Source organism: Oncorhynchus nerka, linkage group LG6, assembly GCF_034236695.1.
Source record: "Oncorhynchus nerka isolate Pitt River linkage group LG6, Oner_Uvic_2.0, whole genome shotgun sequence".
Taxonomy (NCBI): Eukaryota; Metazoa; Chordata; class Actinopteri; order Salmoniformes; family Salmonidae; genus Oncorhynchus; species Oncorhynchus nerka.
Window position 1 is genome coordinate 82,432,067 of NC_088401.1, and position 15,795 is coordinate 82,447,861.

At 43.6% G+C, this 15,795-nt stretch overlaps 1 protein-coding gene across 1 annotated transcript in view; it reads left to right on the plus strand.

Moving 5' to 3' along the window:
- The window catches only part of LOC115119018 (histone-lysine N-methyltransferase, H3 lysine-36 specific-like), a 55,902-nt gene extending 41,925 nt beyond the window's left edge, over window positions 1-13,977 (plus strand). Inside the window, 7 exon segments of the mRNA XM_065019946.1 lie at window positions 1,127-1,332; window positions 1,565-1,677; window positions 2,533-2,802; window positions 3,118-3,376; window positions 4,365-4,471; window positions 5,510-5,720; window positions 9,889-13,977. Coding sequence (XP_064876018.1) covers window positions 1,127-1,332; window positions 1,565-1,677; window positions 2,533-2,802; window positions 3,118-3,376; window positions 4,365-4,471; window positions 5,510-5,720; window positions 9,889-10,676 — 1,954 coding nt within the window. The 3' untranslated portion in view covers window positions 10,677-13,977.
- Window positions 13,978-15,795: the final 1,818 nt, after the last annotated feature.

The following is a 15,795-nucleotide window of genomic DNA, read 5'->3' on the forward strand; positions in this document are numbered from 1 at the left end:
TAAGGGACAGATGGGTAAAAACCTGATGAGAGAACAGCGTATGCAGTCTGAGGTAAGGGACAGATGGGTAAAAACCTGATGAGAGAACAGCGTATGCAGTCTGAGGTAAGGGAAAGATTGCACGCTTTATTTAACTACTTTCTCAAATCGTCAATAGTCACGTCATGCAGACTATATCTTTTGATTTCTACGAAATTCTAAGGTTTGTATCATTCACAGCTAAAGTTGCCAAATAACTGTAAATCTAGTGTATAGGGCCTGTTCAAAATAATTACATTTACGTTTAACATAGCCAGTTCATATGAGCACTCGCACCGGAATGGGGAAAAATATCCTATTTTATTCAGCCATGTTCAATTATATATTTTTCTTATTATAAAATCATATAATGTAAAATAATGGCACGGGACTTATAAACCATATCTTGTCTGCTAAATGAACAAGCCTATAGGTTGGAGCATAGCCAGATAACATACAGTACGCCAATTTCATATCCTGTTCTTCTGAAATCTTTAGATCTGCCTAAAATAAATAAAGGAGGATCTACTGTGATGGTGTGTATTAAATGGATTTATTCTACTTTTTTTAAATGTAGATGTTCCAAAGGCACATCAGCAGGTTGGAGGCTTGGAGATGCTAAACATGTTTATGTTAATTAGCGGTAAATTACCGTGAGTCCGCCAGTCTTTTGCATGACAATAACCAGCTGACAAAATGTCATGGCCGCCACAGACCTAGATGCCCATGTTGACTCCGATGCTTCACACGTTTGTGTCAAGTTGGTTGGATGTCCTTTGGGTGGTGAACCATTCTTGATACACACGGGAAACTGTTGAATGTGAAAAACACAGCAGCGTTGCAGTTCTTCACACAAATCTGTGTGCCTGGCACCTACTACCATACCCTGTTCAAAGTATTAAATATTTTGTCTTGCCCATTCACCCTCTGAATGGCAACACAGACACAATCCATTTCTCAAGTGTCTCTAGGCTTAAAAATCCTTCTTTAACCTGGCTGAACAGGTGAATCTAGGTGAAAGCTATGTCACGGAAAGAGCAAGTGTTCTTAATGTTTTTGTATAATCAGTTTATAATGTAAAAATCTGTATCTCCTCTCCTTTGTTCAGGTGGTGGCCTGCGGAGGTGTGTCTTCCTAAGAACGTCCCAGAGAACATCCTCCGTATGAAACACGAGGTGGGGGAGTTCCCCGTTCAGTTCTTTGGTTCTAAGGACTATGCCTGGACCTACCAGGCCCGAGTCTTCCCTTACATGGAGGGAGATGCCAACAACAAGGACAAGATGGGGAAGGGTTGTGACGCCATCTACAAGAAAGGTTAGAAAGAAACCTCCTTTACCTGGTTATAATAGAATATACTTCATTTTTAGAAAGAAATACCAAAGAACCATTCCTATTTAGTGTATTAAAATGCCTTTTTGCACCTTCTAAATGTTTTCTTCAAGTCTTAAACAATAGAGATGTTTCCAGGTACCATATGGCAGGGCTGAACGTTTGCAATTTGAGATGTATTAGCTAGTTGACAATGCTAACTTCCGTTTCCTCTCAGCTCTGAATGAAGCTGCTGAGCGGTTCAAAGCTCTTCAGGATGAGAAGGAGATGAGACAGCTTCAGGAGGACAGGAGGAACGACAAGAAACCTCCTCCCTACAGACACATCAAGGTACTGCCCCTTTAAATCTCCACCTTACAGACACATCGAGGTACTGTCCCTTTAAACCTCCTCCCTACAGACACATCAAGGTACTGCCCCTTTAAACCTCCTCCCTACAGACACATCATGGTCCTGTCTCTTTAAACCTCCTCCCTACAGACACATCAAGGTATTGTCTCTTTAAACCTCCTCCCTACAGACACATCAAGGTACTGCCCCTTTAAATCTCCTCCCTACAGACACATCAAGGTACTGTCTCTTTAAACCTCCTCCCTACAGACACATCAAGGTACTGTCTCTTTAAACCTCCTCCCTACAGACACATCAAGGTACTGTCCCTTTAAACCTCCTCCCTACAGACACATCAAGGTACTGTCTCTTTAAACCTCCTCCCTACAGACACATCAAGGTACTGTCTCTTTAAACCTCCTCCCTACAGACACATCAAGGTACTGTCTCTTTAAACCTCCTCCCTACAGACACATCAAGGTACTGTCTCTTTAAACCTACTCCCTACAGACACATCAAGGTACTGTCCCTTTAAACCTCCTCCCTACAGACACATCACGGTACTGTCCCTTTAAACCTCCTCCCGACAGACACATCAAGGTACTGTCTCTTTAAACCTCCTCCCGACAAAGACATATCAAGGTACTGTCTCTTTAAACCTCCCCCTACAGACACATCAAGGTACTGTCTTGCGTCTGTCCCTCTCTTTGGTCCCTATTTGGTTTGTCCTGCTACAGATTCTCTCATGTTTGACGATTGAATAGTACCTCAGTATTTTCACTCAAATCTCCCTTTGAGATCTATGCATAATTCACGCAGAAGTCTGACTTGCATCCGCTTAATTCTTCCCCTCAGGTGAACCGACCAATCGGCAAGGTCCAGATCATCACGGCGGACCTATCGGAGGTGCCGCGCTGTAACTGCAAGGCGTCTGATGAGAACCCATGTGGCATGGACTCAGAGTGTATCAACCGCATGTTGATGTATGAGTGCCACCCTCAGGTGTGTTTGGCAGGGGAGAGGTGTCTGAACCAGAGTTACACCAAGAGACAGTACACCCAGGTGGAGATCTTCAGAACCTTGTCACGAGGCTGGGGGCTACGGGGCGTCTCCGACATCAAGAAGGTACAGACTAGAGCATCAAACTACAACACAAAACAGTTCCCCTTGTGTTTCTGTTTTTTTTAGAGAACCATTCCTCCTTGTCACCGCTACGGATCTGCACTGCTGCCTACATAATTGCCCCTGGTGGGATAAATCAAGTATTTTCAATTAAAATCAATTCCAAGGCCCTTTTCACCCGATTTGTTCTTTGTTTGTTTTAAGATGTGGACTTACAGTAGTATATTTAGCCTCCATGCAGCTGTGTCTGTGATGTAAAAGGTGTTGAGTATCAACTAGATTATAACCTGAGTCTGTGCTCTCCTCTCTCTCTCTCAGGGTGCATTTGTGAATGAGTACGTGGGGGAGGTGATAGACGAGGAGGAGTGCAGAGCCAGGATCAAACATGCTCAAGAGAACGACATCTGTAACTTCTACATGCTCACTCTGGACAAGGACCGGATTATAGATGCTGGACCCAAGGGGAACCAGGCAAGGTTCATGAATCACTGCTGCCAGCCCAACTGTGAGACCCAGAAGTGGACGGTAAACGGAGACACCAGGGTGGGGCTCTTTGCCCTGGAGGACATCCCCAAAGGTCAGAGGAAGTACTAACAAACCTACTGGAGCCTGGTTCAATTTCTGTTACTAACTCCTGGAGCCTGGTTCCATTTCTGTTACTAACTCCTGGAGCCTGGTTCCATTTCTGTTACTAACTCCTGGAGCCTGGTTCCATTTCTGTTACTAACTCCTGGAGCCTGGTTCCATTTCTGTTACTAACTCCTGGAGCCTGGTTCCATTTCTGCCTCTCCTGGAGCCTGGTTCCATTTCTGTTACTATCTCCTGGAGCCTGGTTCCATTTCTGTTACCAACTCCTGGAGCCTGGTTCCATTTCTGTTACCAACTCCTGGAGCCTGGTTCCATTTCTGTTACCAACTCCTGGAGCCTGGTTCCATTTCTGTTACCAACTCCTGGAGCCTGGTTCCATTTCTGTTACCAACTCCTGGAGCCTGGTTCCATTTCTGTTACCAACTCCTGGAGCCTGGTTCCATTTCTGTTACCAACTCCTGGAGCCTGGTTCCATTTCTGTTACCAACTCCTGGAGCCTGGTTCCATTTCTGTTACCAACTCCTGGAGCCTGGTTCCATTTCTGTTACCAACTCCTGGAGCCTGGTTCCATTTCTGTTACCAACTCCTGGAGCCTGGTTCCATTTCTGTTACCAACTCCTGGAGCCTGGTTCCATTTCTGTTACCAACTCCTGGAGCCTGGTTCCATTTCTGTTACCAACTCCTGGAGCCTGGTTCCATTTCTGTTACCAACTCCTGGAGCCTGGTTCCATTTCTGTTACCAACTCCTGGAGCCTGGTTCCATTTCTGTTACCAACTCCACTTCAGGCACTAGGCCTAGTGACAAAAAGTGTCTTTGTAAAGATTCAAACGGTAACTGTGAAGAAACACGACATAAGAAACAAACCTAATTGTTCCTTAATGATGGACAATGATATCAACTCTGTTGGCCTAATTTAGAATAGGAATACATCTACCTGTACAGTACTTTGCTGTGTATTTTTTACATGTCTGAGCAGGTGTGGAGTTGACCTTCAACTACAACCTGGAGTGTCTTGGTAACGGGAAGACAGTATGTAAATGTGGAGCGTCCAACTGCTCTGGGTTCCTGGGGGTTCGACCGAAGGTAAGGCTCGGAGACGGACGAATGTCAACATGCTAAACATTTTCATAAAAAATGTTACTTGTCTACTAGACATTCTTATCTAGAGGAATGTAAAGTAAGTGCTTTTAGTTGTTTACTGTGTGATGAAGATGAGTTCTACTATAAAAAGTAAAGGTAGACTGGGGAATATAGCAGACTGGGGAATATAGCAGTCTAAAGGTAGACTGGTGAATATAGCAGACTGGGGAATATAGCAGTCTAAAGGTAGACTGGGGAATATAGCAGTCTAAAGGTAGACTGGGGAATATAGCAGTCTAAAGGCAGACTGGGGAATATAGCAGTCTAAAGGCAGACTGGGGAATATAGCAGTCTAAAGGTAGACTGGGGAATATAGCAGTCTAAAGGTAGACTGGGGAATATAGCAGTCTAAAGGTAGACTGGGGAATATAGCAGTCTAAAGGCAGACTGGGGAATATAGCAGTCTAAAGGCAGACTGGGGAATATAGCAGTCTAAAGGCAGACTGGGGAATATAGCAGTCTAAAGGCAGACTGGGGAATATAGCAGTCTAAAGGCAGACTGGGGAATATAGCAGTCTAAAGGTAGACTGGAGAATATAGCAGTCTAAAGGTAGACTGGGGAATATAGCAGTCTAAAGGTAGACTGGGGAATATAGCAGTCTAAAGGTAGACTGGGGAATAGAGCAGTCTAAAGGTAGACTGGGGAATATAGCAGTCTAAAGGTAGACTGGGGAATATAGCAGTCTAAAGGCAGACTGGGGAATATAGCAGTCTAAAGGTAGACTGGGGAATATAGCAGTCTAAAGGCAGACTGGGGAATATAGCAGTCTAAAGGTAGATATAGCAGACTGGGAATATAGCAGTCTAAAGGCAGACTGGTGAATATAGCAGTCTAAAGGCAGACTGGGGAATATAGCAGTCTAAAGGCAGACTTGGGAATATAGCAGTCTAAAGGTAGACTGGGGAATATAGCAGTCTAAAGGTAGACTGGGGAATATAGCAGTCTAAATTACCTGTGTGTGCGTGTGTCTTGTCTCCCAGAACCAGCCATCTAAAGCACGGGAAGGAAGGGAACTAAAAGAGGGCAAGAAGAAGGTTCTGGTGAAGAGGAAGCCTCAGCAGGAGGTGACGAAGGAGAGGGAGGACGAGTGTTTCAGCTGTGGGGACGGAGGACAGATCGTGTCCTGTAAGAAGACAGGATGTCCCAAGGTCTACCACGCAGACTGTCTCAACCTGGCCAAGAGACCTGCAGGTGAGTGAAGGGGCGAGAAACCACCTCCCCCATGAAGGCTCTTTGACCCAAAATGGCTGTTATATTATGTGTGATTATGAATGGGACTTGCCTAAGAGGTTGTTGTCTATAGATGATTTTGTCCTTAGAATTCATCAGGAACGGATTTGGACGTGTGGGGGGGGGGGGGGGGGGGGACTTCCCACTGGGCACACAGCATCATTTCAACATGAATAATTGGGTAATATTTGGTTGAGAGGTTGGATCAATGAGATTACAACCGACTGTATATTCAGCCACTCAAAAAGACAGCCAAAAGTTAGTTGAATTTCCTATTTGGTATTTTATTAGGATCCCCATTAGCTGTTGCAAAAGCAGTAGCTACTCTTCCTGGGGCCCAACACAGAACATGATACATGACGTAATACACAACAAGACCAGCTCAAGGACAGAATTACATACATTTCAAACTATCACTATGCTGTCAACTATCTAAAAGTACAATTGAATTCCAATGGATATACAATGTCTGGTTTTTGGTTGAGTTGTCACCCAAATGTCTATCATTGCACTTTCAACCATTTAAAAGCCCAGAAAAGATCAAATGTCAGATGTATAAATAAACATAAAAGATTATTGTGTTATCACTGTGCTTCATCTAATAGCACAACCAAATGACCTGGATTACAGTTAAGATTGCATTAAAAGTACATAGTGCAGTGACCAATGCTTTTTGAGATTCTGGTCAGTTTACTACAGGTATTGTGAAGATCTCCACAGCCCTGCGATGACCTATGCTACCTGGGACATGCACACCTTATAAGATTACATAAGAAGATGATAGTTACAGTAACCTTAAAAATGTGGATGTGTTACTCAGTTTAAGGTAGAATTATTTATTTGTTTTACATTAGCCTTAAAGAGATTCTCCGGTACTTTTGATTACTCTTTAGCCAGTAGTTTTTGAAATTAGCGGCCACGATCCAAAAGTGGGCCCCAAACAATTTGCGTACTATGTTTCAAATGTGCAGATATGTGCACCATGTCGTTGTTCTCTCGCTCTACTGTATGTGGGTCTCGCTATCTGTCACTCCAATGGCGAGGGGCTGGAGATATTTGGCTGATACTCAAATTGCTAGGGGGCTGGCCCAAGTGAGGGTAAATGTAGGGAAAATGGCACTGCACAGTTTCCAGAAAACAGTTGCTTTCAAGCTAGGGATTTCGTAGTTAATTAATAGATTATGCATGTATGAACTACACATTGACACATCCAGCCCGAAGTGTGAGGTTTAAAAAATACTTACCGGAGCATGTCTTTAACTTCAGGCTATACTTACTGTGTTACAAAAGTAGGCCTAATATTAAATTGTGTTTGGTTGTCATCTCAACCAAATATCAACATTTGAAGGAGATGGAACATTCCAAGCAGAAGATACATCTGAGCCACAGACTTATCCCATTCTTTAACTTTTATTTTTGATTGAATTGGAGACTTGAATCCAACATATAATTTGTTTACTTGTCGACAAGTTAATCGGCTATTTATTGTATTTCAAAAATTATATTGAAATGTGTTTGGTTGTCAACGCAACCAAATATCCACATTTGAAGGAGATTTATCTTCAGCTTGGATAGTTCCATCTGTACCACAGACTTAGTCTGGTTTAATTCTTTAACTTAGATTTTTGGTTGACATGGAGATGGGAATCCAACATTTCAACTGTTAATTTGTAGACGAACTGGAATTACAGCCAGACTAAATCAGTGGCACAGATAGAAAAATCTAAGCAGAAGACGGTGCAATTGGAAATGATTTAGACCCCTTGACTTTTTCCACATTTCGTGACGTTACAGCCTTATTCTAAAATGTATTAAATAAATAGAAATCCTCAATCTACACACAATACCCCATAATGACATCACAATACCCCATAATGACATCACAATACCCCATAATGACAAAGCAAAAACAGTGCAATGTATTACAAGTAAAAAACTGATATCACATCTCCATAAGTATTTAGACCCTTCTCTAGATCCTCTCAAGCTCAGCCTCGAGTCTTCTTGGGTATGATGCTACAGGTTTGGCACACCTGTATTTGGGGAGTTTCTCCCATTCTTCTCTGCAGATCCTCTCAAGCTGTGTCAGGTTGGATGGGGAGTGTTGCTGCACAGCTATTTTCAGGTTTCTCCAGAGATGTTAGATCGGTTTCAAGTTCGTGCTCTGGCTGGGCCACTGGAGGACATTCAGAGAATTGTTCTGATGCCACTCCTGCATTGTCTTGGCTGTGTGCTTAGGGTCGTTGTCTTGTTGGAAGGTGAACCTTCGCCACAGTCTGAGGTCATGAGCACTCTGGAGCAGGTTTTCATCAACGATCTCTGTACTTTGCTCAGTTCATCTTCCCTCAATCCTGACTAGTCTCCCAGTCCCTGCTGCTGAAAAACATACCCACAGAATGATGCTGCCACCACCATCCTTCACCGTAGGGATGGTGATAGGTTTCCTGCAGACGTGACACTTGGCATTTAGGACAAGGGTTTCAATCTTGGTTTCATCAGACCAGAGAATCTTGTTTCTCATGGTCTGAGAGTCATTAGGGTGCCTTTTGGGAAACTCCAAGCGGGCTGTCATATGCCTTTTACTGAGGAGTGGCTTCCGTCTGGCCACTCTACCATAAAGGCCTGGTTGGTGGAGTGTTGCAGAGAAAGAGTTATCCCATCTCCACAGAGGAACTCTGGAGATCTGTCACAGTGACCATCGGGTTCTTGGTCACCTCCCTAACCAAGGCCCTTCTCCCCTGATTGCTTAGTTTGGCCGGCGGCCAGGTCTAGGAAGAGTCTTGGGGGTTCCAAACATCCTTCAATACTGCAAACATGTTTTGGTTCCCTTCCCCAGAACTGTGCTTTGACACAATCCTGTCTTGGAGCTCTAAGGACAATTCCTTCAACCTCATGGCTTGGTTATGGCTCTGACATGCACTGTCAACTGTGGGGCCTTTATATGGACAGGTAAGTGCCTTTCCAAATCATGTCCAATCAATTGAATTTACCACAGGTTGGACTCCAATCAAGTTGTAGAAACATCTCAAGGATGATCAATGGAAACAGGATGCACCTGAGCTCAATTTCGAGTCTCATAGCAAAGGGCCTGAATATGTATGTAAATAAGGTATTTCATTTTAATTTGATTTATACAGTTGCTAAATAAAAAACTGTTTTTGCTTTGTCGTTATAGGGTATTGTGTGTAGATTAATTTAATAAATTGTAGAATAAGGCTGTAATATTTTCCAAATGCACTGTACATCTCCTTCAAATGTTGATATTTGGTTCCGTTGACAACCAAACACAATTCATCATCACTAAATATCATTAAATATTAAATCAACAGGGCTTGAAACACCATGCCTTTTGTATTGTCTATTTTTAGTTGAATTCTTGGTTGAATTTAAATAATGTCTGTTGATGACTTCCCTAATGCTATACAGTCCTAAATAGTATCATTGAGGATATAGTGATAATGGTCACATTTAATTTGCTCTGTTAAACCTACCGTTTGGAATAACTTCAATAGCAACAGTGAATCTATTTCGTTTTTAAGTGGAGATCTTTCGAAGATCATTCTCACGATAGCACATTGGTAATAGTCAGTGACAAACAACATAGCTGGGTTTGGTTAAAACCCTGGATGAGAAACCAAAGGGAGGCTGTAGATAAAACAATTCTCCAGTAGGAGGTGCTGCCGGGCCTATATTTTTTTTTTTCTTTGGATAGTTGATATAACGTTGAAGAGCTGACGTTGTTTTAAAAGGTACAAATTCAACATATTTTATACAAGGTTGGTCTATGTTGAAATGTGGTTAACATGATGACATAATCCTGTGGATGAAATGTCACCCTGAAAACAACATTTTTCATGGACTACTTTTTTCAAATCCAATGTATTTTCTACGTAGATTCCACGTCACAATACGCTAATAAATTACGCTGAAACAATGTTGATTCAACCAGATTGTGCCCAGTGGGTTAGATTGATTTAGTACATCGGAGAAGGAAAGAAATTGTAGTAGTAGTTTTAGCTTTTGTTCAAACCTCAAAGCTGGAGTTTCCTGAAGTATTGTAAGGATCTGTACTACATGAATGTGTCTGGTGATCTTTGCTGTACCAGTGATTCTGTGTCTGTATTCTAAGGCCGTTGGGAGTGCCCCTGGCACCAGTGTGACATCTGCGGTCATGAGGCAGCCTCCTTCTGTGAGATGTGTCCCAGCTCCTTCTGCACGCAGCACCGTGAGGGCTTGCTCTTCATCTCTAAGATAGACGGGCGGCTCGCCTGCAACGATCACGACCCCTGTGGACCCGAGCCCCTTGAACCAGGGGAGATCAGGGAGTATGTACCTCCTGGGGGCATGCCTGTCCCCCACCTCCTCACCCACCCCCAGGGTCAGGTCCCACCCAGGCCTGGTTCCACCACTGCTGGTTCTATCCCCTCCACAGTTGCCCCAGGCCTGGCCCAGGACTCGCTACTGCCCCCTACAGGGAGCCTGTTCCTCAACACCTCCCAGACCTCCAACACTTTCTCATACGGACCCCCTAGCAGTCCCTACATGTCTGATAGTCAAATACTGCACTTCTCCCCTCCTTCTCCCCCCTCCTCCTACAAAGACGAGAAAGAGGAGGAGGATGGAGAGCTGGAAGACGGACAGGTGGGTGGGATAGAAGAGGACGCGGAGGAGGAAGAAGAGGAAGAAGAGGAGGATGAGGAAGGTGAGGACGAGGAGGAAGAAGAGGCAATGGAGGTATTTGAGGAGGAGGAGGAGGAAGAAGATGAGCAGTATGAGGGCGGACTAGGAGAAGAGGAGGAGGAAGGGGGAGATGTGTATGATACCTGGGGGGACTACATGGAGGAGGAGCCAGACGATGAGGGGGAGGTAGAGGGAGAGGAGGAGGAGTGGGGGAGGGTGGAGGACGAAGAGAAATGAACTCCGTTTTCATCCCTCCCCCTTGTCTTCCATTCCTTCTTAGATCTATCCATCTCTACGAAAATACTGTTTCTAGCTCTCATCTCACTAGAGTGACATTCAGATGGACAGACAATGAGAGACAGAGAGAGAGAGATTGTCCTGGTGGTACCAAGTGAATTGCGAAGCTGCCTTTGTGTTCATACTGCATAGCCTTCCTATCTCCAGCACAGCACAGCATAGCACAGTGTGGACTGGACTGGACTAACGTTGTGTAAGGGATAGGAAGTGGTGCTAATGGGCTGGGAGGACTGCTCTGGTCAGCCTCTGGTCCTTCTGTTGATATGTTATTAGTGTCTGCTCTGGTCGGCCTCTGGTCCTTCTGTTGATATGTTATTAGTGTCTGCTCTGGTCGGCCTCTGGTCCTTCTGTTGATATGTTATTAGTGTCTGCTCTGGTCGGCCTCTGGTCCTTCTGTTGATATGTTATTAGTGTCTGCTCTGGTCGGCCTCTGGTCCTTCTGTTGATATGTGATTTAGTGTCTGGTGCTGTTTTTCTTCCTCTCAAAAAAGTTGTTTACATTTTTGTTCTTGCTTTTTTTTTTTTTTTTACAATTGGAAAACAAAACAGGATGGGCAACCTCACTCAGCCACACCCTGCCTAGACCGGCCATGTTGCTAAATACAAAATTCATGTTATTCAGTCATTTCATCCACACTGCTTACACACGGCAACTAACCTCTTTGATTCCTAACTCTAAAATAGAACTTGGTTATATTTGAGACACTCGATGCGCTCCAAGTCCCACATCTCTCATATCCTTTTTGGTTTTCATGAAGATACAACCCAACATGGTTGCTTGAAAGGAGAAACCTGGAGATATTAATCAAAGACAGCTAGGTTTCCCTTTTTTTATCTGTGGATTATTGGTTGGAATGGAGCGACACACAGCTAACAATGGGACCACATGCATGGGCTCCCGAGTGGTGCAGCGGTCTGAGGCACTGCATCTCAGTGCAAGAGGCGTCACTACAGACACCCTGGTGCAGCGGTCTGAGGCACTGCATCTCAGTGCAAGAGGCGTCACTACAGACACCCTGGTGCAGAGGTCTAAGGCACTGCATCTCAGTGCTAGAGGCGTCACTACAGACACCCTGGTGCAGCGGTCTAAGGCACTGCATCTCAGTGCTAGAGGCGTCACTACAGACACCCTGGTGCAGCGGTCTGAGGCACTGCATCTCAGTGCAAGAGGCGTCACTACAGTCCCTGGTTCCAATCCAGTCTGTATCACATCCAGCCGTGATTGGGAGTCCCATAGGGCGGCGCACAATTGGCCCAGCATCGTCCGGGTTCGGCCGGTGTAGGCCATCATTGTAAATAAGAATTTGTTCTTAATTGACTTGCCTAGTTAAATAAAGGTTTCATTTTCTTTTTCTTTTTTACAAAATGATCAGGTAAAATAACAACCCACTGTTCATCTCCCAGGACAAACCGCTAACAACAGCTATCTAGCTTATTGTCCATGACTGTTCATCTCCCAGGACAAACCGCTAACAGCTATCTAGCTTATTGTCCATGAATGTTTCGTGTGTGTTTCAACCTGGCCCCAAATGAATATAGTTGGATCACAGTTGGTTTTGTTATTTTAACCTGTGTGTCATGGCGTCTAGTTCGAATAGACAAAATCAACACGCGCAGGGTCAGTGTAGCCATGGCGTTAGATTTAGGAGCTCGACCAGTTATCAAGAATAATCAACGATATGCTCTCAATGATCACTGATTTTAAAAAGCCATAACCAACTACTGGTTTGGACTTATAACATTGTTACAAATCAACCCAATGTTGAAATCTAAAGTGTATCTCTCGTGAACGGTGAAGAAAACCCCTTTTGTCTACTGCAAAAGATTGTTTATAAAATCACAGATTGTTTGTTCATTACATTAAGATGTTTATGGCTGGACAAACAGAAACATTCCAAGAGTTCAGAACATCACTCCTGTTAGTTGTGCGCACATCAATGTTTTGACCTTCATTTATGGCTTGTGTTACTGTTCCATCCACAGAATTAGAAGGAAATGAAACACATTCTAGTTCTATGATTCCATCATTAAAGGTCATTCAACAGTCACATCTGGCAGGAGAATGTCTATTGTCTGTTTGGGAGCTGACACAATGTATATTTTGAGTGAAAGTGATGTATGTTTGAGTGCACGCACGTGTCTGCTGTTATAGAATCAAGCAATACTAGTCATGTATTAACTCATGGCCTAAAGAACAGTGCTTTTAGACTTTTTAAAGTAGAGTTTTATACCTCTGAATTGAGTGTTGTGGTGCTGTAAACATTTGAACAAAAAACCCTTAGTATAGACTCTTCATCGTCTGGCTGGAAGGCTGGTTGCTTGCATCACTAAAAGTCAGTTAACTGAAGAGCCAAGCAGAATGTCTCATGTTCTCTGTCATAACTAATGTTGATTCATCGGGCAGCTTTTCCAACAGGGTGGTTTATCCATCACTCTGAAGCTGTGACGTGTCCTGAAACCTCTGTACATTTTAGAAAGGTTGTTCTGAGACCTTCAGTTCATAACTTTTGTGTAATGTTCTGCTGTATATGTTCTGCATTCAAACATGTAGCAGCACACTTCCAACGCACAAAACACACGGGTCCATTTTATTTGGTTGCTGGTAATGTTAAATTCCATGAAATAACAATCCTTCCCATGAGTCTCATCCAACGTTTTTGAAATAAGAACAATTTGCTACATTTTCATGAATTTTAGAATTGGTTAAATTGATGTTTAGAATTAGAATGTCAACTATGAGAATCACTGGACAATTGGCCTTACAATATATAATATTCAGCCTTTTAAAACAATCAACTGGGTCCAACACATATCAACTAAATGAGAAAATGATGTACTGAATTCCCAAACAGAAGCACTACCATTTTTACATGGCTTGCCCATCAATGTGTCAACACCAAATCTTTCTGCCTCACCCTTGACCATCTGAGGCAGATAAATAGATGGTTTTTTTGTTGGCTAGTTTTGTATTTCTCAAACCAATATTATCTTTTTTTCTAATGTTTTTATTTTTTTTCCATTGTGTGTTTTGTGATGATGTTTATGCCAACAGGTCTACTTCGAAGAGTTCTCTGGCCCCTCCTGTTTTTTTTTAGAGAACTGAAACACAACCATAGATTTTCTGAAGAAACGGGGGATATGTTTATTGATGCCATATAGAGAAGACTCATGAAATGAACTGAACTGTACTGTACTCCTTTGTGTATAATAAATATTATAAGTAAAGTTTTACAATAGAAAATGTTGTTCTTGTCATTTTTTTAAATCACTCACCAGTTGTCCACTTCTTAAAGAATATTTACTTATTACCTTATTTTACAATGATTATGAAATGAATCAAAGGAGACGTGTCATAAACGTTCCACTCGGTGGCGAACAAGTCATGGTCATACAACTGGCTCAGCGCAACGATATACTGACAAGATGCAGATCTCTCCGCCCTAACAATGGGAGTCGTTGTAAATGAAGCAACAGGACGTGCTGTCTAGCTCCCGCCTATCCTTTCTTTGTATTGGTGGAGACATCTCATTTGAATGCATATTTTAGAATTCGATTACGGCTGTTGACGTCAACCGCATGTATTCAATGGGGAGAAATGCTATGCTACTATAGCCTCATATCATGAATATGTATAGCCATCTGGGGACAACGCCGAAATAAAGTGTGTTTTTCTCAAAGTTGCCGGGATGTCACGTGTTCTACTTATATCGGTACAATCGTAAAAACGTTTTTATTTAATACGAAACTTCTATTTGATCAAATGTATTTATATAGCCCTTCGTACATCAGTTGATATCTCAAAGTGCTGTACAGAAACCCAGCCTAAAACCCCAAACAGCAAGCAATGCAGGTGTAGAAGCACGATGGCTAGGAAAAACTCCCTAATAAGGCCAAAACCTAGGAAGAAACCTAGAGAGGAACCAGGCTATGTGGGGTGGCCAGTCCTCTTCTGGCTGTGCCGGGTGGAGATTATAACAGAACATGGCCAAGATGTTCAAATGTTCATAAATGACCAGCATGGTCAAATAATAATCACAGGCAGAACAGTTGAAACTGGAGCAGCGGCACGGCGAGGTGGACTGGGGACAGCAAGGAGTCATCATGTCAGGTAGTCCTGAGGCATGGTCCTAGGGCTCAGGTCCTCCGAGAGAGAGAAAGAAAGAGAGAATTAGAGAGAGCATACTTAAATTCACACAGGACACCGGATAGGACAGGAGAAGTACTCCAGATATAAAAAACTGACCCTAGCCCCCCGACACATAAACTACTGCAGCATAAATACTGGAGGCTGAGACAGGAGGGGTCAGGAGACACTGTGGCCCCATCCGATGATACCCCCGGACAGGGCCAAACAGGAAGGATATAACCCCACCCACTTTGCCAAAGCACAGCCCCCACACCACTAGAGGGATATCTTCAACCACCAACTTACCATCCTGAGACAAGGCCGAGTATAGCCCACAAAGATCTCTGCCACGGCACAACCCAAGGGGGGGCGCCAACCCAGACAGGAAGATCACGTCAGTGACTCAACCCACTCAAGTGACGCACCCCTCCTAGGGACGGTATGAAAGAGCCCTAGTAAGCCAGTGACTCAGCCCCTGTAATCCCAGTGGAAAGAGGGGAACCGGCCAGGCAGAGACAGCAAGGGCGGTTCGTTGCTCCAGAGCCTTTCCGTTCACCTTCACACTCCTGGGCCAGACTACACTCAATCATATGACCCACTGAAGAGATGAGTCTTCAGTAAAGACTTAAAGGTTGAGACCGAGTTTGCGTCTCTCTCATGGGTAGGCAGAACATTCCATAAAAATGGAGCTCTATAGGAGAAAGCCCTGCCTCCAGCTGTTTGCTTAGAAATTCTAGGGACAATTAGGAGGCCTGCGTCTTGTGACCGTAGCGTTCGATCAAATAATCCTCACGTAGTAAATAAGGCTTTCATTTTTTTGATGACCAAATTCGACCTCAATACAAAACTCCTTCCTTGGTCGGCGAAAAAATGCCAGCTGCTGGAGAGAGACAGATTTTCGACCGTGGGCCTCTCTTTTTTTATTTGTTATTT